This window comes from Pholis gunnellus, assembly GCF_910591455.1.
Source record: "Pholis gunnellus genome assembly, chromosome: 8".
Lineage (NCBI taxonomy): Eukaryota > Metazoa > Chordata > Actinopteri > Perciformes > Pholidae > Pholis > Pholis gunnellus.
In genome coordinates, this window is record NC_136534.1 from 6,517,786 (window position 1) to 6,544,825 (window position 27,040).

At 42.2% G+C, this 27,040-nt stretch overlaps 1 protein-coding gene across 1 annotated transcript in view; it reads left to right on the forward strand.

The window, feature by feature from the left end:
* LOC306700391 (proprotein convertase subtilisin/kexin type 4-like) overlaps positions 1 to 27,040 on the forward strand; it is a gene marked incomplete at both ends in the record, with an annotated part of 155,249 nt that overhangs the window by 96,325 nt on the left and 31,884 nt on the right. Inside the window, one exon of the mRNA XM_079165400.1 lies at positions 9,920 to 10,033. Within this exon, the coding sequence (XP_079021526.1) occupies positions 9,920 to 10,033 (114 nt within the window). The remainder of the gene's footprint in view (positions 1 to 9,919; positions 10,034 to 27,040) is intronic.

A 27,040-nucleotide genomic window follows, 5' to 3' on the forward strand; every position in this document is an offset into this window, starting at 1 on the left:
AATCATGCATCTTGCAACTTTGAATTTGACCTCGTATCTTAGCGTTTAGCCTCCTCTCTATTTGTTATGTTCAAGAATAAGTGAAGCGGAAGTAAGAGCGTCTTTAGATTATGTACTGAGACATATTTCACGGAATGGAATATTTAAGCAGTGTACAGTTTAATTCAAATCCTTCGCATTTGATTGGACCTCTAAAATGTGGGTCGGCTTATAGTTTAGCGTGATACTGAGCTACAGATGACTGTTGGCTCAGTAGGAGGGCGAGGTGAGAGATGAATGGGAATCTTTGCAGATTTTCAACCCGGCTCTGTGTCACTGCAGCACGGACAGATCAACAGTGCTCGGCCTTCCTTCCTCCAAGCCGCCAGCGGTCAAATTCCTCGCTCATCCGGCGGCGAAACGTGCCATCTGGCGGATGTTCATCTGCATGCGCTGCATTGCCACAGAGCCGGTTGAAAATCGTCAAAAAGTTTTGCTTGAACTAATTACACCATTGTTTTGGAAATGAAAACAATGTTTTTTCCCGCTGATATCCAAACACACCGCTCTTCATAACTCGCCATATTGCTCTGTAGGCTAATACGATCCACAAGCTGTGATCGTATGCAGTTTTTTATGGCCAGTGTGGCTAGCTAGTCGCCCAAAGCTAAAGGCACTCCAACTTCCGTTTCACTGGGACTTTAAGCGCACTGCAGCACTATATAGCTGCTTCGTAATTTGGTCATTAACAATCAAGTTATATTTAATTTGTTCGTCAATTTTGCCGTTGGCATGTACCGACAGAAGTCCCCAAATCTCGTTGTTTCTCCTGTTACAGATTTTCGTTGGAGTCATTGTAAAAATGAACCTCTTCATCCTGTTTGTATTCTTCTGGTTTTTCGTCGTCTGCGTGATAGAAACGTCATCAACACACCCACTTGCTCGCTGTAAAGTCTCCTGACGATGACCTGCTTTACTCACACATGGGCTCAATCAGACATTCTACAGACTTTGTCTGATTATTTACATTTGCATTCTCGCGTGCAGCTCCTCTGGGTAATGTCTTGACACATTCAGGGTTTACGGTGCATGTGTGAAAAGGGCCTTCAGTCCCTCATTTGTTGTAGATCATCTTTAGCTCCTTTCTTTCTGTTTCGATCTAAATCTGCAAATATATCACCAATCCTTTCTCTTCTCTCCTTTGTCTCGTCTGCCACTTCCTGCCATTTCCCAAGCCCCCTTTTTCTTCCTCCCTCTTAACTCGCCAGCTGTCGGTGTGGCCTCGGGCCTGGTGTTTTGTGGCGGTATCAGCGGCGTCTACGCCTCCTTCATGTTATGGATGGTACTAGAGGCCGGCTTTACTGCTCCAGCTGTCATGCCGCGGCGTCTCGGTCTCAGTCGCTTGGCTGTAAAATGGAGCGCGGGTCCCCTGGGCGAGGCGACTCCCGGGACATTACTGTTAAAGGCTTTGTCGTGACCCGCTGCTACTGACTCAACTATATATCACCTCTCTCGCTCAGATCGGCAGCATTCTGCTCACGTCTTTATGGAGCCGGGTTCTCTCTCTCTGTGTCTGTATAGCTTTCTGGGTCTCTCTCTCTATCTGTGTTTCTCACACTTGCTCATTCTGTCTCACTCTGTCTCTTCACTTTTCACACAAACACATTCACTCATATATATTCTGCCGTACTCTCTCGCTCAAGCAAACCTCAAGTTTCTTTTTTTTTACCTCTGTGATCCCGACAAACAACCTGCCTGAAATACAGTATATCCACCTAATGACACAAACATGAGGGTACATTTGATACACATCCTTAAAATTACATAATCCAACTCCCTTTTCTCATCGTGCAACTACAGTCTTCAGTGTCTTTTGCGAAACGCTCAAACCTTTCTTGCAATCTTTTTCTTTTTCTCTGTTAATTTAACAGAAAAGTTAAATGTTGAAATGAAATTGCTCAGACCTGGAAACAAATCATATTTGTCATTCCTGATATGATATGAAGGTTTTTTTTGCTGGAAATAGTTGACAGCACAGCAAGCAGATACAAAAATGCCAGAGTGCCTAAATGAGCGAACAGTGTGTTGTCGTCTATGCTGTCAGGATACCCTTCAGTGTTTTGCTGCCCTGACAGTGTGATGGTGTCACTGTCTATCTGTCTCTCTGCCACTATGTTGGCCTGTTTGTCTGTGTTTCAATCTGTCTCCATCCATTCGTCTTGACGGCTGTCCAACAAACCATAAGGACAGATCAATTCTTCGCTCCTCTCTCTGTCTCTGACTGTTTGTTTGTTCACTTCATCACCGTGTCAGCCTCTCTGTCACTTTATGTTTCTTTCATCCAGTCATCCATCCGGTTTATCCCATTTGCTCGGAGGGAGCTGAACTTACTGTTCTGGGATTTTTGCACCTGCAGATGTCTACCCTTTACTGCTTTGTTTACTATTAACTATAATTATCTATCTATAGTATCAGTCAATCACACAGCAGCAGTTAAACATGTACAAACATTCTTTTAAAATCTTTTAACCTGTGAAAGGTGATATTAAAGTCATCCACTGTGGCTCTAGTGCTCCATTCTAACTCCATGTATGGAGTGATGATGGGCCACTTGCATCTTCCAAAGAAGAAGAACTCGTCTTTGTTAATACAGGTTGGTAATGGAATTTATTTCATGGCCTCTCAATTGTTAAAATATATTTATAAAGCAGTGGTTTGTACTTGGAGCTGATAAAGGTGTGGGTAATTATTTGAAAAAAAAATAAAAATAAAGCCAAATAATGTATTATACATTAAGTTACACATATGTTAAGTTATCTACAGAATATTAATTCCAGCTTGGGGCTTTAAACAGCATAAAAGTCAAACAACAACATTCTCTGATCATTGACTCACTTCCCTTTCGCTCCTCCTGCCTGTGTCCATTCAATGAATAAGAGAAATAATGTGTAAAACGTTGTCTGTGGGGAGTGGAGGAGTAATCAGCCAGTGATCTCAGTGGGGAGAGCACACGGAAAAGTGAATCCACTTGCTCTAATTGGTCTTAACTCAAACAGTCACGTGCCAGAGGTGAGCACACCAACACACACACACGCACACACACCCGTCCTCACTGAGGGCTTCTCCTGCGCTAATGTTTTTGCATTTCAAATGCGTTGAACAAAACATATAGAAACAAAAAAGCATTAGGAGTTACTTGGTAGCTTTTAGCTAATTCTGCACATCTAACTATAAAGCAAGGAATCTCTGTCTCTTTGTATGTTCGATCTACTTCACACTGGGTAGGTGTATTGATCGGGACGTGCACAGTCGGAGTTAGTGCAAATTGGACACGCGATGCATTCAATATTAATACATTTTGAATAAACAAGTGAACACTACATTTCAATGTTCACTGGAACATATCATCAACTTTAAACATCATCAAACTGACAAAAAAATGTATAATTATTTTGCCCGTATTGGGTGGGGTTGGCTGCACAAAACATCTGAGTTTTCCTGGCCTCTTGTCTATTTTTATTGGCTTGGAGACAAAACAAATTAAAAAGGGGTTCTCAATTTGCCAGTCCAGTGGTGAACTAGTCATACACCCTCACACACACACACACACACACACACATGCACACCTACACCCACACACATACAGAAATATACACACATACAGATCCAAACTGTCCATCCCACACACACACACACACACACACACCCACGGGTGCTTGTATACACATGTACTCATTAACCAGAGGAATCAGGGCCGCGTCGGTGGAGTGTATTTAAAGGAGATTGCAGGCATGCAGTTATTGGACTTGGCCTAATTGATAAACCCATTAGTAACACTTGTTCAGATAACATGGGAGGAATCTCAGTCTGCTCACAGTCACTCCAAATGGGTTCACTTAGGCTGAGAGTGCAGCACATTAAGAGAAGATTACAGAGCGATGTGGAGCGTCTTACCAGTCCATGCCTCGCTGCCGTGAGATTAATAGAGACGAACTAAGGACAGAGACGGAGAACATTAGACTCTGACTCTCCACAGGGTGGGGACACTCTGTGTGTGTCTGTATGTGTGTGTCTGTGTGTGTGTTTGTGTTTGTCTAGCGGTTGGTGTTCTGAGTGTTTGTATGTTTTTCTATATGTCCGTGCATCTACATGTGTTTCTGTGCGGTTATGACACAGTGGGTGATACGCCATCTCGCAGTGTGCGTTTGTCTCCACATGTGGGGGAGTGTCTGTGTAGATGTTTCTCCACATGTGTGTTAGTTTCTCAGCCTTTCAACTAAAGCTGCGGCGTGGCTCGCCAGAAGATGTTAACGCGAAGTGTCCACGCAGAAGATGTGCTTCCCGGGATGAGACAGTGGGGTTTTAAACTCCTGCTTGTTTTGCACCAACACATTATACCCCGCTGACTAACAAGCTTGACTGTTAGTGGTATCTCCTTTAGTTTCTGTTCGAATGAAAAGAGACAAACAACAAAATGGGACACGCTGGGCTTCAGGGAAGCAAGTTAGTGTGAGTGTAAATACATCAATCTCTTCTGGCTGCAAATACGTCCATGATGCAGGATGGAGTCATGTGTCATTACGACGCTTCAACTCATAACAACAGACACAGCTTTACATTTAACTTGTCAAATACATCTTATACACACAGTTCGTGCTGTATGATTGCTGGTGTTGAAAACAGATACAGACCGTATACAAGCAGCACTGAGCTCCAACTCTTTCTTTCTTTCAGCTTAATTACATGCTTCTATCGCCTCTTTATCAAACCGCTTCACCTTCGAATGGCTTACTTGTTTTTCTTCCCCTGACCGAAAACGTACTGCTTAAGAGCATAGCTCCTCCAATGGTGTTGATAAGTCATTTTGCTCAAAGTTTGTTTCTAATAAGATGTAGCATCAATCCTACTTCTTGGGCCGTTTATCAAGCTTTGTTAAAAAAATTGTTTAAAACAGATTTCTGATCAAAAGTGCAAAAAAAAATGCACGTATGCAAAGCAACTTACCAGAACAATTGAACTTATGAACAGAAAACTATACTTCATGTGTATTAGGGATGTTTGGCTGATACCCTATTCATTTGATGAGGTTAGTGTTGGCGCTGATGCCGATCCAGGAAAACTGTCCCTCAAGAGAAAAACAACAGCATCAGTCATTTCAGCAAATGGCCCAAAGCAATATACGTTCAAGTGACAAAGGCCTCCAGAAATTATGACCGGAAGCAAAGTAGGAAGTCTGGCGACATTATAGAACAACAATCCATCGTTCGGGGGAGAGGATGGCTCGACTGCTGTTTGTTTCCTGTTTCCAATCAACAGTCAACTTTGTTTTCTCACCGTGATCACGATCATTTCCTAACCTTAACCAAGTCATTGCCATTGTAATCATGACGTCGAAGGTCGCCTAACCTTAATGAAGTCGTAATTTTAACCCAAACCCCAACAACATTACACCAAACATGAACAATAGCGTTTTTTTAATGTAATTCATTAACAACGGTCTTTTGTTCCGGTTTAAGAAGGCACTGACAAATTCCGACCTGCTGATGGGGGCATCCGATCAGAAAACGCTTATATGGCAGTTACATTTTAAACATTTTTTTATTTTGAGGACTTGTTAGATCCAATGGAGGGATCCCTATGTTCATCGGTTCAGATTCTTACAGTAAACATTGTAAGAAAAAAGTTGTTTTAATCAATTTGAAAAGGTATTGATGAATAATGAAAGAAACACGGCATTTGCAAACATCCAGTGTAATATATTTGAAAGAAGTATGTGGCTTGTGCTCCCTGCAGAATTTCATTTTCGATGGTTGTTTACCAGAAAAAAATGTTGAGTGTGATGCTCCTAAATGATCTGGAGCTGACAGTGTTTTCCTCTGAGTCCCGATCCGTCTCTCTCTTTCTTCACCCCTCCATCTTTCTGTCCCCTCGATTGCCCATCTTTCGCGTTCCCTCCCCTGGGCTGGACACTTTGTCCTTGCGCTCCCCGTCTCTTCCTCCTCCTCCTCCTCCTCCTCTCTGCCCGGGCTTAGTGTGAGTGATAAATTATTCGTGGGCATGCTCTGAGGGCCCAGGGCTGCTCATTCCTGCACACAGAGGACTAGCATTGATCCGGCCTGTGGTTCAACTTAATTGGAAAGCCAGTTACACCAGCTACAGACACACTCCGACACACACAAACACGGCGCGCGGACACACACACACACATGCACGTACATGCACGTGCAGACATGCCATCTACTGTAAAGCCGCATTAATACACACATATGCGCCATTGTACAGTAATACACCCGTGTATAGGTGCGTGGATATTACAAATGTCAACACAATTATACAACAGACACACGCAATCCCCGCATGCATTTATGCATTAAAGTGTTACTGAATTAACATCTGCCTAAGTATCAGCTACTGTATGTATTTAACATTCCACACATACACACTTCAGTACATAATACAGAATTTAGAATAAACATGTTTCCTATCCAGGTAGGCACATCTACTTAATGCACGTACAAACACACACACACACACACACACACACTAAAAGTCACAGAAGTGCACGATCTGACATACAAGGACAAGTGGATGGACACAAACCTCTGCGCGCACGCACACACACACACACACACACACACACACACAAACACACTTTATAGTCACTAAGCCCGCATTCTAAGCAGCACTAAAGAGGAGTAACAGTCCACAGTGGAGCAATATGGAGGCCCAGGGTTATCGATTGGACTGAGACACTGACTATCATACAGCTAATAGATTACATCAGACACATCGGAGCGGCCCAGTCAATGAGGCCTGATCCTATTAACTGGGGATTTGTAAACAGTTGTGTGCTCACTGTGACGGCTGCTGCGCTGCTTTGTGAGCCTTGGCGAGGGGGATGAAGGCTGCGAGGCTCTGGAGGAGGCTCATACATCGTTGCACTCTGCCCCGGTCTGCTGTGAGCTGCGGCCCAGTCGTGCTTTAATTGCGTTGCGATGTCAGTTCTGTTCCTTCCGTTGTTGTCGACCCTTCAGAGGTTCAAAGTTTAGCTGTGATGTTATTTGCCGGCATGCATGAGTTGAATGCATGAGTTGAATGTTTTGCATGTTATGTCAGTGTCGCATTACTTTAGGTCGTGCTTATTGTGAGTCCAGTGTTTTGATCAGGCTAGTACGTTGAGGTCCTTTTCGGTTTATCTCTACAAACAGATATCTGCTCATGAATGCAGAATCTGTTGGACACAGGACACGATTTTGGTATCAGAAGCATTCTGGTTTGTTGCCCCTTTGTAGTTGGAGTTACATTGACCAATCACATTGTGGTGGCATTTGGCTTTTTACTAGCTTTTTTCATGCCGATATCTGCTAATAGAGATGAGATGAGACATTGTCTCTCAACTTTACCTCCATTCTGGCGTCTCAAGTTGTGAACAATGACTGGTGTACGAACGAGGATGTCTTGGCCTGAATAATGAATTCATACCCTGAATAAACTCTGTAAACTAGCAGTATTGCTTGATTAGCGACTGAGCTAGATCTCAAAGCTTGGAAAGCTAATGTAGCTGGCTCGCACTAGCATGCAAGCTCGCCAGCTAAAGTACAGCTGTTTGCCAGTTACAGCTTTGGTACTCTTGAATGTGTATTCTCCAAATAATGGAGAAGATTTATATTAATTATAATCACATGTAGCATATCATAGATAACTAGTGGGATTACTACAGTAAATAGGAACAACAACTAACCGTGGAAATCGTCTTGAAGGACTCCTTGCTTTAGCTCACAGTCTTGTACTTGAGCTGCATATCAAATACGTAGTGGTTTTGTGCTCTCTTGCAGCCAAACCGACACCAACAGGAGGAGAAAACAACATGGTCTAGCATTGATACAAAGAGGTGGTGCAGAGGAGAAATATTCCACCTCTATGTGAAAGAAACATCACAAGATAACAGTTCATCTTAAGTCCATTACAGCATAAGCAATACTTCTGTTTAACCAGCACTATGGTGGATGCCGGTCGTGGGGTTTTCAGATTAATTTCGTGGCCTAAGCCTATTCACATGTCCCTTCAGGGCCAGAGAGAGAGAGAGAGAGAGAGAGAGAGAGAGAGAGAGAGAGAGAGAGAGAGAGAGAGAGAGAGAGAGAGAGAGAGAGAGAGAGAGAGATAGTAAACTGGGTTCTCAGCCAGCGCTGTGTTTTTAAGAGCAAAACGACTTTTCCAAAATAAATAGATCTGTGTCGCGGACTGCTAGGAGAGAGAAAAGCCCTCGGTTCAATAATTAATTCCCGAGTCGAGGGTTTTGGAGAGCCGCTGATTGGACTGATTCTTTTTTTTTTTTTTTTTTTTATTCTGTTATGATACAAAGGAGGCCGTTTGAAGTAATTTGTCCCTGAGAGAGCTGCTTGGAATACCATACATGCTTTGATTTAGCAAAGCAAATTTAATTTTGTTTGCTTTATGCAAACCAGCCGGGGCCGCGGGGGTTTCTCTGATTCCACCAGAGGGGTGAGGGTGGTGGTGGTGCTGATGATGGAGGTGGGGGAGTGCACATACCAGAATCACGCTGCTGCTGCTAATATATAATACACAACGCACACTCATACACACACAGACGCATGCAGCGAGCAGCAACAGTTCAAAAGTACAAAGCCTATTCCCCCCCTACGCACACACACACACACACACACACACACACACACACACACACACACGCACGCTCTCCAATCCCTTTGAAATCAAAGCTCAAAATAATTGTTTGTGCGTTGTGTTTTGTTTCATTCTATCCATCTATTATTAGTGTTACTGGTATTATTCCTATCATGTTGTTTTAGTTGCCTGCTCTCGCTGCTTGCCGGGGTTTTGTTTTATGCCGCTAATGAAAGCTTCTCTCCTCGCTTTTCTTCTGTTTTGGTTTTTTTCCCCAATACGTGAATGGAATACATCTGTTTACATCCGTGCCTGATATTTCCTGAGATGTCTAACATGCAACAGCACAATAATGAAGAGGCTACTTGTGATTTAGTTGTTTGCAAGGTGAAGGTTATACCTCAACGTAGCTATATAGACATGCGCGATGCATTACAGTTCTGTTTTTAATGATGGGAAAAATGAAGTCTAACTGTGTGGCTCACCTTTAATTAGTTACCTCCGTTCTGTTCTTCAGTACTGGAGAAACGACTGTCCGTGGACAGGTGTTGCGCTAACTGTGAAGGTATTTCTTCTCAGAATAAGAAAAGGCCATTCAGAACGGGTGGCCAAGCGGTTTTCTTATACTCCATTCAACTCATTTTCTTAGGGAACAATAATGAGTGGATAAAGCAGAAAAAAACCCAATTTCCTTTATGCTTTTTATATCCCAAAAAAGCCCTCGTTGACGGCCCTTTGGTCTTTTGTTATAGAAAACTGAGCTAATATCCTCCAGCTCTCGGCGCAGTTTAAAGGTCTTAATTGGATTCCATTAGTATATTGCTTGACATGACACTTGAGTCCGCTCTATTAGAATTCCCCTGCCTGGGATTAAAAAGAAGACTTTTTACTGCATTCAACTCTCTCGGCTCTTTTGTAAAAGTCTCAAATCTTCTTTGTTGGATTCACAGTTTTTAGTGACACCGTTATTAAAACAGTGAGCTTGACTTAAACAGGTGCTTTTATGTCTAGAGGACCTGCTGTAAAAGGTATGGCCGTGTCTCATTGCATCAGTTTATGTATCAATAAACCTTAGCATTAATACAGCATGAGCATGATAGAATGTGCTGTGAGCCCCTTAAAGCAGTCCTCCAGCCTCTTTCTACACAAGGCTGGATCCCATGTTGGGCTCCCTGCTGGTTTCTTTTCAGAAGTTGTTGAGAGTTGAAGTGTTTCCTTCGTGGTTTCAGTCGGTGTAGAACACAGGCCGGGGGAAAGGTGTGTTTGATGATATTCTGTTTCATGTCTCCTGCCCTAGTCCTGAGCTGACGTGGAGGGATGCTCAGCATCTGATCGCAGAGACGGCAAAGATCCCCGACCCCAAAGAGCCGGGCTGGAACATCAACGCGGCAGGATACCATGTTCACCATAGGTATTGTGACACGTCCACGCAAACATTCACAGCACACACATGCGGTATCGTCATTGGGGTTAACTGATCTGTGTATTGATCAATCAATTTACAATAGAGCTGTCCGTTAAAAGCGTTGTGAGTTACCATGTTTGGCTGAAACCCCTGATTACTTGATGCCATGGCTATCTAAGCAACATGTGCCAATCCATTTTGGTTATCTCCTTAAAGCAGTTGTTCGACATTTGGGTCAATTTGCGTAATTGCTTTCTTGCAGAGGGTTACTTTAGATGAGAAGAATGATGTCACTCTCATGTCTGTACAGTGAATATAAGGCAACAGCCAGCAGCTGCTTAGCTTAGCTTCAAGGGGAAACAGCTGGTCCGGCTTCATCCGTAAGTTAAAAGAAATCAACCTACCAGCATCTCTCAAACTCGTAATATCTCGTATGTTTGAGCCATACAAAAACCATATAGTGTAAAAATGACAAGCTGTGGTCTTACAGGTAGTTATGTCTTATTCATGGCCAGTTGCTTCCTGAGCACCATGAGGTTGCCAGGTAACCAGGAAAGACTTTAGGTTACTTTCTGTTAAGGTTAAGTTACTGATGCCAAGAAGTCTTCTGGCACACAACCCCCAGTAAAACCACATTTTCACAGGCTAGCTGCTTCCCCCCTTGTTCCAATCTTTTTTGCTAAGATGAGACATTTGTTGTATCTAACTCTTACCAGTTAGTCACTGAGTGGATTTCACTCAGTGACTAACTGGCACAAATGTTTGCTCAGCTTGTTTCTCTGATGACTTAAGATCCAGACGTCTGATGACTAAAATCCTTCACCTGGTTCAAATATAAAAAGTATGATAATAGATCTAAAAAGTGTGTCACAAACAGTCTATTCCTGACAGCTACTTGCAGACACACACACAGCGCTGACACACGCACAAAGGGAATGTGACGCCAATGACAGGTGACCAAATGAAACTGACTGTAAAATTAAGGATTTCTCTGCGTTTGAAAATTGTTGGCAACGTTTGGGATAATGTAAGCACGCAACTCAATATAATATATAACGTAAGTCTAGTCGCTTTTAGACATTCTGAACATGGAAAAGTTGCATATTATTCTTCTCGTGCCTTAAAGGATGACTGTTGAACTGCTTGTTAAAGATAATACATTGAATTTAAAATAAGGTCAGCTGCAACAGTTTTATGTTAAACTCAGGCGTTACCTATTACAAGTCATCTTCCACTTGTTCACTGCTGTATTTGCCACGTGCACACACTCGCACACACTCACACACACTCGCACACACTCACACACACCTACACACTCTCCTCGTATAAAGCGTTTCAACCACAAAAAGCAGCTGTTTTATGACAGTTGAGACAGGTGATCTTGTCCGGGGAGGAGTGTCATTGTAATCCTCTAATGTTATTATCACACCCACAGCGCGTCTGAGTGTCCGTACCTGCTCTGATTTATATAGACAGAGGCTGGAGGAAATGGAGCTTCTCCCCCTCTGACTGTATGAAGCGTGAATCTGGAAAGACAGGGAGGGAGGGAGGGAGGGAGGGAGGAAGGGAGGGAGAGAGCCCTGTGCTCGTCCAGACGTCGTATAAACGCTTTTACAATGCTTTTACAATGTCAGGCGGGCGATGACATATCGGTTCAGTCATAGCGTTTGTAATGTTTTTCCTCTGCTCTCTATCCCTCTCACCTTAACATATCCTCACTCACTGTTCTAACCTCTCTTTGTAGTTTCTTTTCCCGTCCTTCCTCTCCCCTTCTTTCACCCCTTTTCTGCCTGTTACTCCCTCTCGCTGCCTTTCCTGTTTCTCTCTTCCGTCCCCTCTTTCGCAGCACGCCGCGTCGTAAAATAGATTGTAATTACTGTGTTGCTGTGAGAAGAATGGATTAATTAAAATATAATGATGCCGATCACACCAGCGGGCGTCTGTTGAAATCTGTCCATTTAGGGGCTGTGGCTGAGGACTTGTAATGCCCAGATCATACTGCAGCGGCCACGCTAATTATGAAGAATGGTTTGTTGCATGGGGAAGGACGGATGGACTAGACAGTGCAATGAGCACGGGGTCACTTACCATCAATGAGGTTGTTAGAAAATATTAAAGATTAGATGTGATATCTATAACGAGAGGATCCATGTTTAAGAAAATTGAAGATAACACTCGATGCTTATTGGTTATAGTGGGAAGTTAGTGATTTTTTAAATTGGATTCTGTAGGTGAGTGCCGTCTGTTGTTTGCTAGTTTGCGGTGAGATTTATCAGATGATTGAATATTTTGATATGTTGCCTGTTGCCTCAATAGTGATTAAGCCAGTTTACAAAGGCCTCTTCCTGAAGTCCTCCAGCACACAAACAAATTCACATTGGTTTGGAAAAAATGAATAATAGTCAGCATTAGAAGTGATAGGCAGCATTGCAAAGTAGATAGACAAAAGAGTGGCAACAACAAATTCAAATTCCATCCTGAGAAAACTGAGGAAAAACATTCCACGGTGCTCGTAATTATTTCTTTTAAAGTGTAGTGCAAAAACACAGCACTGAAATGTGTATTTAAGCAAAACAATCATCAAAACAAAAGCTGCAAGTTACAGAGGACAATAGTACAAAGTTACAACACAATAGATGTTTCTGTGGGACAGCCAACATGTCCAATAATATCAGAATCACGCCATCAGAATGTCAAAAACGTTAAGGGAAAATGTGCCACCTTTCAGTGGATGTCCAATCAGTGCTGATGCATGCTATGTTAACCGCGAAAGCTCAGTGCGCGCGAGTGACGATTTAGCGACGTCTGACAAACATTTTACAAAACGTCAACGAAGAATAGATTCTTACACCTTAACCGAAAAATACAACCGTACACCTTCTGAATTCAAGTTTATCTCCTACACCAAACTAATACAGTCTTAATTGCCTTGTTAATTAATCTAAAACACACCTCATTCAAACTGGAGAGAAACGAAATACACTCACCAAACACGTCTTGGTGAGTCTTTCCACTTTTCCAACAATCAGCAACTCTGCTTTGGTCGGAATAAATCCCTAATATGCCGGCTCTCTTTTTTTAAGTTGGAAATAGTCTAAAAGGGAGCAAACTAACTCGCTAATCTTATTCAGCAACACATTTACCATCTGCCGATGGTTTGCTAACAGTAGCCTCCATGAGCTACTGGTAATACCAGAGCAAGGAAACAAAAGCCTCTAGTGAGCAGCAACGTTTTAATGCTTATTAATTCAAATCTACATTTGTAGGAGGAAGAATGTGTAACTTCTTCTCTCAAAAGTTACACGTGGAGATATTGAGTATAACCTCTTTAAAAGTGCCACAGGGAGCATGTGCGGATTGAGGACAGATGGTTGCAGTGAAAGAAGCAGTTGCATGGCTTTGTAAAAGCCGAAGGAAAGATAGCTGCCCTATAGATGTTGGCTGCGTTGGCATTGATGTGTGTGAATGTATGTTTGTGTGTGCGTGTGTGCGTTTGGGGATTTAGGGGGTTGTCGTTTGGGGTGGAAGGGGTCGCCTGCATCCCAGAGTTCCCATCTGTTTGACCTCCATATAGACTGGGAGCTTTAGAAACTCTGATGTTGGGGAGCGAATCCCCCCCACCCCACACCACCGCCAGCCCCCCTTCACCCTCAGCTCCCACCGCCATGACGACAATAAACATGTCAGCCGCCACACGCCAGAGCAATCTGCAATCAGATTTACTGTGCATGAAATATGGTGGTGCTTTTATTGGTCCAAAGACTTGTCACTCATAATTTATAGGCTGTTGCCAGGCCGGCTGTGATGTCAGCGAGCTCCCAGCACCCTCAGGAGAATCAGAAGGGAGAGAGTGAAAGAGATAGGGGTGAGGGGTGGTGGTTGGGTGGGGGTTTAGAGATATAGGAGGACACAAAATGTGTGTGTGAGAGAGCAGAGAAAGGGAATGGGGGGGGGGGGGGGAATGGGTGGAAAGAGGAAAAAAAGCAACAACAAGCATCCATCCTGTTCCTTTTCTGTGGCGAGTTTATCAGGTTGCGGGAGCGAAAGTGTCAGTTTTTTCCAGAGCCCGTACAAATGAAACCACCCCCCTCCTCTCCTCTCCTCCAGCGATGCTTGCTATCCTTTGAACACTGACACCTATTGATCACATGGTTGACGGAGGAAAAAAAAATAAAAAATGAATCTGCGATTCACATCTCCACTTGAAGCCTCTCTGACCCAGAAATAGAAAGTGGTGAGCCTGGTGTTGGCGTCTTGCGCCGGGGGGATGACGTATGGAGGAGAAGCAGGATGTCCAAACAGGCTTAATTTCATTTAATCTCTTCTGATAGCATAGGTGCAACTACAGTAATTATCCAGTGGGAGATAGAGAGATAGAGATAGAAAATAACAGCGGTGGAGTAGATCAAAGAAACGCTGCCCTCTCTGCAAAGACAAAGTGAATATCAAGGAGAATTCATGAGTGGTAAAACGATATCTTAAACCCCAACCCCCCCCCCCCCCAACCCAAAAAAAAAAATTGTATGGCATTAAAGAATGAGATAACATTCAATCCCTCTTTTGAAAAATGATACTCTGTTCACAGAGAACTATTAGAATGTTTACATTTGCGGCATTTTGTTCCATATCAAAATAATTAATCGCCTCCATTTTCAAATTAAAAGTACATTACAACACAATTAAGGATGCAAATGAGTCTGGCCTGTCACGAGCCAGAGAAAGAGAAAGAGTGACTGCGTTGATGTATGAGGGTTTTGCAGTTTTTTTGTGTGTGTATTAGGTGTGTTGCAGTGGATCATTGTGCTTGGGTGTGTGTGTTTGTGTATCCGGATACAAAAAAAAAAAGTATCTTGCTTTTTATTGAGGAGGAAGACTCAGTCGTTGAAATTACATCAGCATAGGGACATAAATCAGAGCTCTGCAGTAATAAACAACAGAGTAATTAGGTCACTCTTCCCTCGGTAACTGATCGACCAGAGGAGCACATACTATGTTATTCCTATTGTGTTAAAGGCTTCTGTCACTGGTAAAAAAATAAATAAAAATCACCGAACATAAACACAACACACACTTTTACACACACACACATTGCTCTATCCCTGCCTCCTTTCCAGGGGCTCTGACCTCCAACGAGCCTGTTCAGTGAAAGATGTCTACATCGCTCCAGAAACCGGGGACAGTAAAACATAATTTTGTCATAACCTTCCCTCTTTGGAGGGAAAACAGATATAAAAGTATATAGCCTGTGGTTTACGGCGAGTCCCCCTCACCCAGCCTGGCAGCAGCACGCAGCGCTGATGGATGCCGCGCGTCCGCCGACTTTTAATTGCTCGTAAATTTCTGATCCAGGGAAAACGCCACGTTCTCCTTGTCCCCCGGCGACACGGGTGACGGAGCCGCTCAGGAGGGAATAAAAGAGCTTCAGTGAGGAACACAGAGAAGATGGCAGCTAGAGAAAGGGAGAGACACAGAGACACACTAACACACTTAGAAAGATAGATGCACGTATCAGCAGGTGCAAGAATCAGTACGATCTACTTTGATATGGTTACTTTTGTGTACTCCTAAATCAACAAAAAGTTATATATATAAATCCCCATGATACCCAATGCTCAGATATTAGCATTGTACACTGCTAATTTGCAGCAACTAATACGTTTTGTAAGAAACATAAGGACCATAGCAGCATGTAGCAGTATGGCTGGAAAAAAAGTGTCCAAGAATAGTTCCTGGAGTGGATGCTCCAGATAAAAAAGAAAATGGAAGGATTAAAGTAAAAAAAAGAAAGCAATCGATGGAAAGGGAAAACACGACCACCATTGGTGTAGCTGTAAAAGAAGAGAAGGAACTAAGGGCAGACACGGAGGTCGCAGACTGCTCTTGAACAAGTTGGTATTTGTAAAGTACTTGAAGAAAGGATTTACGTAACATTCCAAGAAATAAACTTAATTAATATTAGCATTTCTTTAGCATACTTTGGCAATATGTAGTTTTATTTACATAGAGAGAATTGAATTGAATAGAACAACAACTAGAAACAAGGACAACAAAGCTGGACACATGCTTTAAAGAATAGGCCGGATTGTTATGTACACAAGTATTCAAAAATAGATGTATGTGTAGATATTATGTAAATATACCATAAAAGCACCAATCACCAACAATAGAATACAAATGTCTATACGGTTTACAATTTAAGTGTTGTGTAAATTGTAAAGAACGTAGCACTAACCCTGGTAGAAATTATGTTTCTGTCTTAAAAGTTAAGCAATAATACAAATGATATATATATACACACATGATATATATATACACACAAATGATATACATATACACACAAATGATATATATACACACAAATGATATATATATATATACACACAAATGATATACATATACACACAAATGATATATATACACACAAATGATATACATATACACACAAATGATATATATATACACACAAATGATATACATATACACACAAATGATATACATATACACACAAATGATATATATATATAAATGAAATGTTTAGAAGGCAGGGTTGAAAATGCTGTTACAGATGCCATTCCACCTTAGTTAGCCATAGAATCGTTTGTTGCGGTGTAAAAACATTTGTATGTGAAGGTTCTAAAGGTTTGAACTAAAGGTTTGTTGAGACTGAAGCCAAACAAAGAGAAATGCAAAGTACATGCAAAGATTATAATTATATCAATAGAACCAAACATACTATGTGCAGGTCAATGCAAGACAATGTTGGTGCTAATTATTAGAAGTAATGGATGTATTTCTCAAAGTGGACTTCCCAGAGATGATTGCATCATCCGCACTACAGTTTTCTAGGTCAAATACTCGTACGCGATGAATCATCGAAATTTGGTTTGTGTTCAGTCTAGAGCAGAAACGATTAGTCGATAATTCTATCAACATCATTCTCTGGTTCCAGCGTCTTATCATTAGGGTTTGGACTGTTCGTCGGACAATATAAGCAGATCAGATGTTTCAACTCCGGGTCAAGTTTTTTAACTGATGCCTGATGAATTGATAGTTGAAATAATCAATCGTTGCAGTTCTCGTTCAATCTGAACAAGTATCAGAGCCCGCCAGTGGCCCGTACAGGATGTGCTGTTTATTGTTCATACTACCGAACAATAATAATTAGTGCGATCCACTAACGGAATGACATTCCCATCCTTAGTGTGCTACCCTCGCTAGCAATGCAAAAGAAGATTGTCTCAGTACGGACCATAAAGAACACATATTAGTTGATCTCTACTATGCTTCTGTTAAGATATACTAAGGATAGTGCAGCTATACGATACGGATATCCCTTTAACTTTTAAATAACAGGAGCTATCATCAAAGGGAGAAAAACATTTTAGTGTTTTACTCCATTACTCCTGTAGAGACTCGATGCACAAATTGTCAGCGTCAAGCACTTACTGTGGCTGCAGGAATTATAGAGTCTCCATCTAAAAGGGCCCACTAACGGGGTGAGGGACTGAGGTGCAGTAGCCTGCATTTGCATATACAGCTCTCCTTTTCCCCTTTTACTGTGGAACAGTCCTTTAAGTGCCTGTACAGCGTTGACAGTAATGGAGAGCAGATTGAAAAATGGGGTTTAAAAACCGTCTCTGCAGACTTGTGACTGTTGCCAAGCCTAACAGATGCTCATCTGATCAGTTTCTTACCCCGTTTGTCTTCCGCCCAAGATGAAAGCAGAGGAGATAAATATAGGTTTATCCCACCATTTGCTTGTTCATTGCAGTAAAGTCCGACATCCTGTCAGGGATTTTTCATGATTTCCTTCTCGTGTGTCAGACTCTGTCTAGCCTCAGATCTCTATCACTATTTTCTCCTTTTTTGTCTGCGTTCTTCTTCCTCTCTTGTTTTTCTTCTTTTTTTCGTCTTTCTCTTCTCCTCTCCCTGCTGTTTATGTTGTTCTTGTCTCATTTGTTGGTTTTCGGCTCACCGGGTTTGGCCTGTTGTGATCTCTTTCCTTCTCACATCGATCCTGCCTCCATACCCCCCCATGGTGGCCAAATCAAGACACACGCGATCATCCACAGGTCACCCTCTGGGGTCAGAGGTCAAAGGGAGCCTTGCTCACCTCTGCCTGTGTGATTGTGTGTGTGTTAGTCGTATATATGTTGTTGTTCTTTAAACTATAAAATGATGTGCAACATTTGTAAATGTATATAAATACATGACTCAGATTTGAACATATAATGTGCTCTGAACAGATCCAAATATTTGTCGTAGGGCTATCAAACGCACAAATTATACGTTCCTATACTAATTTCTTTAAAGCATAAATGCAGGTCCGTGCAAAATAATTTGGATCGCATGCGATGTGTGCACATATAGATTGCCCTCGAGAGACACCATTGTATCAAAGATACATAACTTGTGTGAAGACCAGAAAGAAAAAGTAGCGGGGCAGTGGAGACAGACTCTAACAGCTGGACTCCACTCAGCAATCACAGTTACCTCGGGGTGACAGCGCATTCTTTTGACCAGCAGTGGGAACTCATGTCTTGTGTATTGACTGTTACGAAGACAGAGGAGAGGCGTTTTGCTGAAGCGTGATGCAAGTAGCAACAGTGAACTAGGGCTGTATCGTGTAGTTTGGAGCTTTGAAGCTTCATTCATAACATTGACATTCAAATTATTATCACAGAATTACAGAATCCCACCTCCTCTTTCTTTCCCACACACACACACACACACACACACACACACACACACACACACACACACACACAGCGAGCGACACAGCTCTCAGTCCTTGTCTCTGCAATTGTCAACGTCCAAAAGTCAAAATTGATTGAAAAAAGATTCACAACAGTTATTATCTAACAAAATATTCTGCTTCAATCCATATTTGTTGGCATTTCGCCTTTCAAAAACAACATTTTCACTACGGTCAAAAAACACAAAGAGAGATTCATACAGGTTTTAATGGGGCGGCCTAGCAGCCGTCTAACAGCACCAGAAATGACTTTATATAACCACAATAATAATCTTAATCGTGATGACTGCAGACATTATAAAATAAAAAGCACTGCATTGAACATGACGTCAGCACACTGACAGCTGTTGTTTCATGTTGGGCTTGAGTGTGCCATGTTATGATTTGAGCATGTTTTTATGCTAAATGCAGTGTCTGTGAGGGTTGAGAATATTTGTACATTGTTTGTGTTCTTACTTAGTTTCAAATAATGAATATACATACAACCCATGAAGCAAGCGTTTTTGTTCACCCACATATTGATGAGACTCTATAGATACTCCCTAATTCTCCCTTTAAGGCACATTTAGAACAAATTGAGACTCTACGTTTAAGTTGTGATTTTCTTGCGATTAACTTTGGACAATTGTGGACACTTCTAACTCAGGGTTTTTATTAGCCAGCATACGCCGGCTCTTTGCCAATATTACATGTAGTTGAAACTGGTAGAAGAAATTATCAACAGCCAAAATGTCTGTTGGGAAGTAAGCAAAATAAATAAATTACTGGAATATTGAATTGCCAAATATTGTGTGACCTTTAAGATATGTTGCCAAGACAACGTAAATATAAACTTATATTAAGCAAAGTATTGGTTTTGCCTCTGCTGTGACTCTAATCCGATACACTTTTTGTCAAATTTCAACAAATATCCCCTCACGGTATATTAGCTCTCCGTTCTGAATATGACAAGCTTATTATTTTATTTTTTCCACCACTTCTTCATTTAACTTATTTTCAAGTTATGACAAATGCAGGCTATTGTTTGGCTAAAACTTATGTCCAGTAGTGGTTCTATATGGAATTCTGGAATAATAGCCGTCAAAAGCAAGGTTGAGCGTTAACCCTGTTCTAAGTTTAAATATATCAATTGTGTGTGCGTTGTTATCAGCTAAACGTATACTGTAAGTTTAATCTGGCATAAACAGATAAAGAATTGGATAGTATGATGACGGTTCCAACTTAAAGTTCTAATTTTAGCATGATGATAATAGTGATCCAGATTCCCTTACATCACCGTCACTAACATCCTGCAGGCTGACCGACACACAGACCTACAGCTCGCTTCTATTGGGCACAAAGGCAGAGAGACGGGTGAGCCTGATCAACCCCGGTAGTGTCAGCCCAATTACTCATTCTCTTAAAGGGCTATTAAAACATAATTGCCCGGCGATTTACATCCAAGTTAACGTGGCCCTGAGATAATTTATTATTTTCCATAAGCCTTTTCTTTTGTGTGCCGGCTGAAAGAGTGCGCGAGAGAGAGAGAGAGAGGGAGACTGTAATTTCCTGAGTCATGAAGAAAGGCATGTTGGCAGCCCAGTGTAATTGTTTAAACCCCACTCTCAGACACCTTCCAGTCACCCCCTTTTAATCCTCGTTATCGCTCTCATTAGCCCGGGGTCAGGGGTCAGCCAGCTCCCCCTAGAAACACAAACACAGTGCCGGGAAGAGGAAGGGAAGGATGAAGGCTGGATGAGGGGACTGGAGGCTTGGTGTTGGGATGGAAAGCGATATTTCCGCTCCAGCACTGGCTAGCATGTACGCTAATTGCTTTATCCACCTTTTTATTTGTGAAAAGGGTAACTTGCAAAAAATGTCAAAATGATTTTTACACTAGCAAACTTTATTGACTAGTGAATATAAATATGTCTGATGAAACTATACAATAAGAGATTATATATTATAAATAACAGGATATGTTTTGATGGGTCGTCCATCTGGACCAAAAAAAACCAAAAAGGTTATTGCAGGGATATATATTTTACAACGTTATGTAAGTTAGGAATGGACACACTGACCTCGTGTCAATGTCCTTATGCTCATGAAAATGATTCATTAAGTCCCAGAGTGAGCGTGAATTTTTGCTCAAGTTGAAACATGTTCACACTTGTTAACGTGTTATCACCTCAGTGGTGAACTTGCATCTAATCGCACCCACTTTCTTTCCATTGTCTTCATATGCAATTGGGCCGCCTCTTAAATTGGCCTGGCATTCTGTGTCTATGTGCGCACACATAGCAAATTACATCATGCACATTTCTTCAGTTACCAGCTTCTCTAATTCTTTCTTGTTTCACCATACCGTAAAGTACGACCAGAGACAGTTGAGAAAGGACACTGAGGCAGTTTCCTGTATCTGTGTCATGTGGGTTTTGACACTGCCCCCATCCATTTAGGAAACTAGTGACAGGTCCTGAGTCTATTAACTCCAACGGGAGAAGTGAACGTGAACACAGTTTATGACCGATTCTGCTGCTCCATAGACACAAAAGAAAATATTGGACCCATTTTTCACGAGCCAGATATCGTACGAACATTTTGACACTGAAACTGCATTTTTCTGATGGATAAATCTGGAGAAAATTAACTTTGTTCAAGACTTTTGCTTGTCTCAGCAACACACTCTCGCGAGATCTTGTGACTTACATTACGCCTGAGCTGATTCCAGGAAACGAACAGTCTGACAGACTGAATGTAGCAAACCAAAACAATAGGAGCACCATTCTTCCTCTGTCTTTCATTGTTTCTACTTTTTCAATCTGGTACATCTCTTTCTCTCTCTCTCTCTCTCTCTCTCTCTCTCTCTCTACTCACCTCCTCTGATCTGTCTGCAGGAATCACAACCTTGTTTTCCCCCCAGTGTCCCTCTCTAATTGAAGCTAATAAAGATCAATTAAAGTCATTAAGGGCTTTTCTTAAACGAGGCCTGGCTCTTAAGTGCATTAGCAGGCTTGCTGTCTTTCTCCATGTACACTGTATGTCTCTCTCTCTCTCTCGCTCTCCTTACTTTGCATGCACAGAGGCCTGTTGGGGTCTGTGGGGTCCAGGGTATTTCCAGGGTCACATCAATGAACAGTACTGTTCTTGGAGCTGACGTTTAACCATTACATCTGAGGCCAATACCAGTATGTTTGCATTAATTCAGCATATTTCAAGTTATAAACAGCACGATTTTATAGAAAAATGATGAATATCAAATTCATGCAAGCTTTAATATTTGCAGTTCTGAACTACCAGTGTCTGGTAGTACTTTCCTCAGAAAAGCATTCCTTCTAGCACACAGGAACATGCCAGTGCTAGACACACTAGTTTGACTGACAGGTGCAGAAACACCAGTGGAACTGCAAGTGCTTGAATCCGAAAATGAGAAACATGACAGTTATGACTACAGGTTGAACCGTTTTTAACGCCAAACAATTACAATGTCAAAGTTTTGCGGCAATGTTTGTGTGTGCGGCATTCTGTGTTAAGAAGAAAACAAGATAATAAAAGCATCCTTTACATTTGAATGGATGATTTCATTATCTTGTCACTGTCTTGCTTTAAAGTTTTACGCTCGTACTTTTTACTCCACTACTTTGGTCTAGTCTGAAATATTGCAAAAAGCCATTTGATGGGTTGTTGTGAAATTGTGTTTAGATTTCCACACATCATTTGTCTAATAGACTATTTGGTTTGTGACTTATTACAAAAATATAGAAAATGAATGCCTCAACTGTCTCATGGTGTTTTGCGCGATAGCATTTTAAAATAAGAACATGCTAATATGCTAAACTGAAATACTGAATTACTGATTAATAATACGTGAACAATGTAGTAAGCTTAATGTAATTGGAAGTATGTATTGATTCACTACTAAAACCAAGGACTGAATCTATATATCTTTGAAGACTTCAAAAATCACTTCATCTGAGACATTTCTACAAGCAGAAAAGCCATTATTCTGACTCCACCTCCTGACTAATTATTACACGTACTTTATTATAACTGCTAAAAACATTTGACATTTATTAAACTATTTTGTTTTCCCTACCCTGAGAATTAGTTTGGCTGTAGGCTCACCACATGTGTTGAGCAGTGATGGTAGATTAAAGGACTCGCCGGTTCAATATGTTTGGTTTTTACCACATCACCAATCAGCCACTAAGAATCCAACATCGCAGAAGCCGGGGTCAGAGGGTTACCGCGCGATCCAACTATGCTGTAGCACCAGAGCGCTATTCTGAGTCCAGACTCAACAGAAAACAGGCGACTTGACTGAGTGATAAGAGAGATGAAGGAGTAGTGACCCATTCACAGGACAGCAGGGAGCCTGATGGTGCTACCATGAGCTGACAGGACTGTTAACACACTTTATTCAGCTGTGTGCGTGTGTGTGAGAGAGTGTGTGCACGCGCCCATGTCAGTGTGTGTATCTGAGACGAAATATGTGAATATCTCAGGCTACACCGTGTGTGTGACTGAGAACATATCTGAGTGTGTGTGTGTGAGACCAGGCATGAGTGTGTGTGTGTGTGTGTGTGTGTGTGTGTGTGTGTGTGTGTGTGTGTGTGTGTGTGTGTGTGTGTCTCTGATTGTGTGATAGAGACCATGTGTGGATGTGGGTTTTTTTGTGTTTGGTTGTTTCTCTGTAAGAGACTGCAAGTGTGTGTGAGCTTGTTTGTGCGCATATGTGTGTGTGTGTGTTTGAGTGCAAGTAAGAGATTGTTTGTGAGCTTGTTAGGAGTGTGTTATAGAGACTGAAGCTAAATTAAAGCTGACCACATGCCAGTTGTATGCACGTGTGTGTGTGTGTGCGCGTGTGTGTGTGTGTGGAATGTGTTTCATTAGTCGTACTGCTTCATGTTACCCGTCTGCAGCTTCGGTACAGTGTAGCAGTCAGTCTGGTGCAGGGATGGGGTTGGGAAGCTCCCGATCACTCAGCCTGGGCTCAGCCTCCCTCTCCATATGGCCACAGAAAGCCTCCTCTGCCTCCCCAGGCCTCTGCCAGTGTGAAAAGCAATTGTGTGGAATGTGTTGGAATTAAGTGTCCCATCATTCAGAGCAGACATGCAATTAAAAGAGCTGCAGTCGTCACTCGTAGTAGACATCGCGTGAGTCATGTCACTATAACTCAGCTCAGCGGACGCCTGACATTTTTTTTTTTGTTCTTAAGGGGAGGAGTAAACACATAGACAGACACACACTTAAAGGGCTCACACACTTCCTGTCTCCCATTTGCTGTACACACACATATCTCTTCCTAAAGCTGCTACACTGGAAAAAATGGTGGACAGAAGCCTCAGCATGTGATAAAAACATCTTTTATATTGGACAGTCACGGCTTCAGAAGTAGGGCTCACAGGTTCCCCTCTTTGTGTTACTATAGCCCTTCACGTGGTCAAATGTAAATCGTATATTTAAGTTTTAAATATTTAACCAGTCAATTGTGAACAAACTTTACACAAAGTCAAAAGCAGAGAGGTGAGAGAAAGTTATTTATAACAACAGCTTGATTTTCCTCCCCTACAAAAGCTACCAGATACTTTAGAATATGCCGTATTTGTCGTATTGCCTTAGATGGTGCATGATATTGTAAACTACATTGTGTTGTCTTTGAGCTGCAGTCTACCAAGTAAGCTTTGCTGTAGGCAGGGGTGAAGAGAAAAAGACTGGGAGATTCATAGTTTTGTGCAATAAGGTGGTAAATATATGATATTATTATATTATAGGCTGTGTTCACTTCCGACCTGCTCAAGCTGCCGACATACTTCTTCAGAAGTGCAATGCAGCATTCAGTATAACAATTTCTGCGAGTTTCCTTAACTGACGAAATTCGCACACACTTTATGCAGGGATAGCTGTGTGGAGATGAGGAAGTTAGCAGGGTTTGAACTTATTTCTCATGTCCTCTTTTTTCCATTTTGCAAAGTTTCATTTCTGTCACTTTTGCTGCATAGTGCTAGTCACTATGAATACGTCGTTATCCACACATTTAAACAGAATCACGTCTTTTCACGTGCCTTCAAGTTTGGCAGTTACAACGCTGCTCTGTTCTGGTGTAACCCGGCACTCACTTCATGTTTACTTCCGTAGTCTGGTGCCCTGGTCGCCAAAAAATATTAGTGTTGCGAGATAACAGGTCATCAAAACTGTTACTCAGACTGGTAAAGAGAAAGAGAGGATTGTATACAAAAATACTGCAACTTTAGTTTGTTCGTATTAGAACGAGGACTATAGATTGTTTTCTCTAACACTATAGTCACGACGACAACGTTAACTCTACTTATGAGCATGCATGTATTGTAATAAGACAGACCACCATTTACCACACATGTATGCTCATACCTTGGCATACAGATGAATATTTGTGAATATACAATCTGTACTTTCAGAGACAAGAGAAGGCAATTATAAAAATGTTGACATTCAAAGAGAACAACGGTCATGAGAATAACATATTAATGATGGATGTTTACAACTAAAGTGGTTGAATTTCCGATGGGGTGCATTTTCACTTGAACACAATTTAAACGGATTTCTGATCAGTCTCTTGGCAAGTGATGATATATCCATATTTGGTGTAGTTCAGTATGGTAGTAACTTAGTTGTTTCTTGGCAGAAAAACACATTATAATGCTTTAGTTTTATAGGTGAACCAAGTTACTCCGCTTAAATTAAGCCAAAAGAGAAACATCACAAAAGCAAAGGTGCAAATGAAACAATAAAAAATGAAACACATGGTGATTTAATCCAAAATACAAAAAATGGATCACATGAGCACTTACTCTGACCCAGAATGACCTTTTACTAAAATAAATTGAACTTTGAATGACTTCTCAAGGCTCCACACAAAGAAGTAGTGACTGACTCTGTAGTGTGTCCTCTAGTTTGTTTCTATCTCTTCTGATACTCATATCAGGCTGTTCACAGAGCTAAGCCTGAGTGGACTACAGTGTAAATATCCCAGACCTATTATTACTCCAGCAAAACGTTCCTAGCCGTTGTCAAGCCACTAAGTACAAAATGGTGAATTGCAGACACGAAGAGAGATAATTGCCACTCACACTGAAAATTTGGCAAGCGCCTTCCCCACGAGACCCGGATGAAATGGTGCTTCAACCCCCGAAACTGTCATTCTTAATGAAATGGTAATTACAAACCCAGCGGAACAGCTGAGGGGCCTGCCGGGGCCCACGGAGCCCAACTACCAGAATAAACCTGCTACAACAACCTGCAGAGAGGAGGGAGAGAGGGAGGGAGGCAGGAAGGAGGTTGCGAGTGTGTGTGTGTCGGGGGGGGGGGGGGGGGGGGGAGATGATATAAAGCATGAGCGAGGTTCAGGTAGGCAACAACACCAATAATCTGAGATTTATTTCAATTGTGAAATGTAATACACACTCCAGGTTGGAGTGTGCTGTACACTGGGACCCTCATCAATAACGCCGGCTGTGTGGAAGGCAGGAGGGGAGGTTGGTTAAAAGCGCCCACACAGCCTGGGTAATTGATTGCTTTGTAAGTGAACGTGTCTTTAACCTTTGGGAGGTCAGGCCCAGTCGGACACCATCAGTCCTGCCTCGGGTTGAACCGCTTCCAGCCGTTTGTCTTCCGCTGCTCCCTCGTCTCAGGGCCGATTTGTCAAGCATGAGATGTTTTGGGTGTTTAGATTACAGGCGAGATGGGAAAACAAAGGCAAAATGCCACCCCAAACAAAAGGCCTGAGCCTGGATCTCCCACTGATCAGCAGGCTGGGCAGGAGGCCAGCTACCTGGGGCGCTAAAACCGATGGGCGGGGGGGTGGGGACGGGGGGTTTGCTGAAACAGAGCCACAATGAAGCCCCCAAAACACAGCCACTGTGGAGCTTGAACCAGAGCCAGAATGGAGGCTGAACGGGAGCCAACGTGAGAATTGAACGACAGCCAAAACTGTGACACGAGATTGAGCCGGAATAGCGCCTTGAGACGCAGCCAAAATGGCAGCCAGAGACTCGGGGGGGATAGGAGGGAGCTCGGGGCGGCTAACTGTTTTCTTCACAGCAATACTCGTCATCACTGGAGATTTTAAAGTGTCCCTGTGCCGCTCTCCCAGGTACTTAGGCCTGTCTGTCTGTCAGGCTGTTAGAGAGTGACTAAAGATGATTTATCTCTGAGATTATCAGGGCCAGTAGCTACGCCGTCGCTCTTCCGATGCCCCGGAGAGACAGAAATAGACAACACCTTCTAGGACCAACACTGTG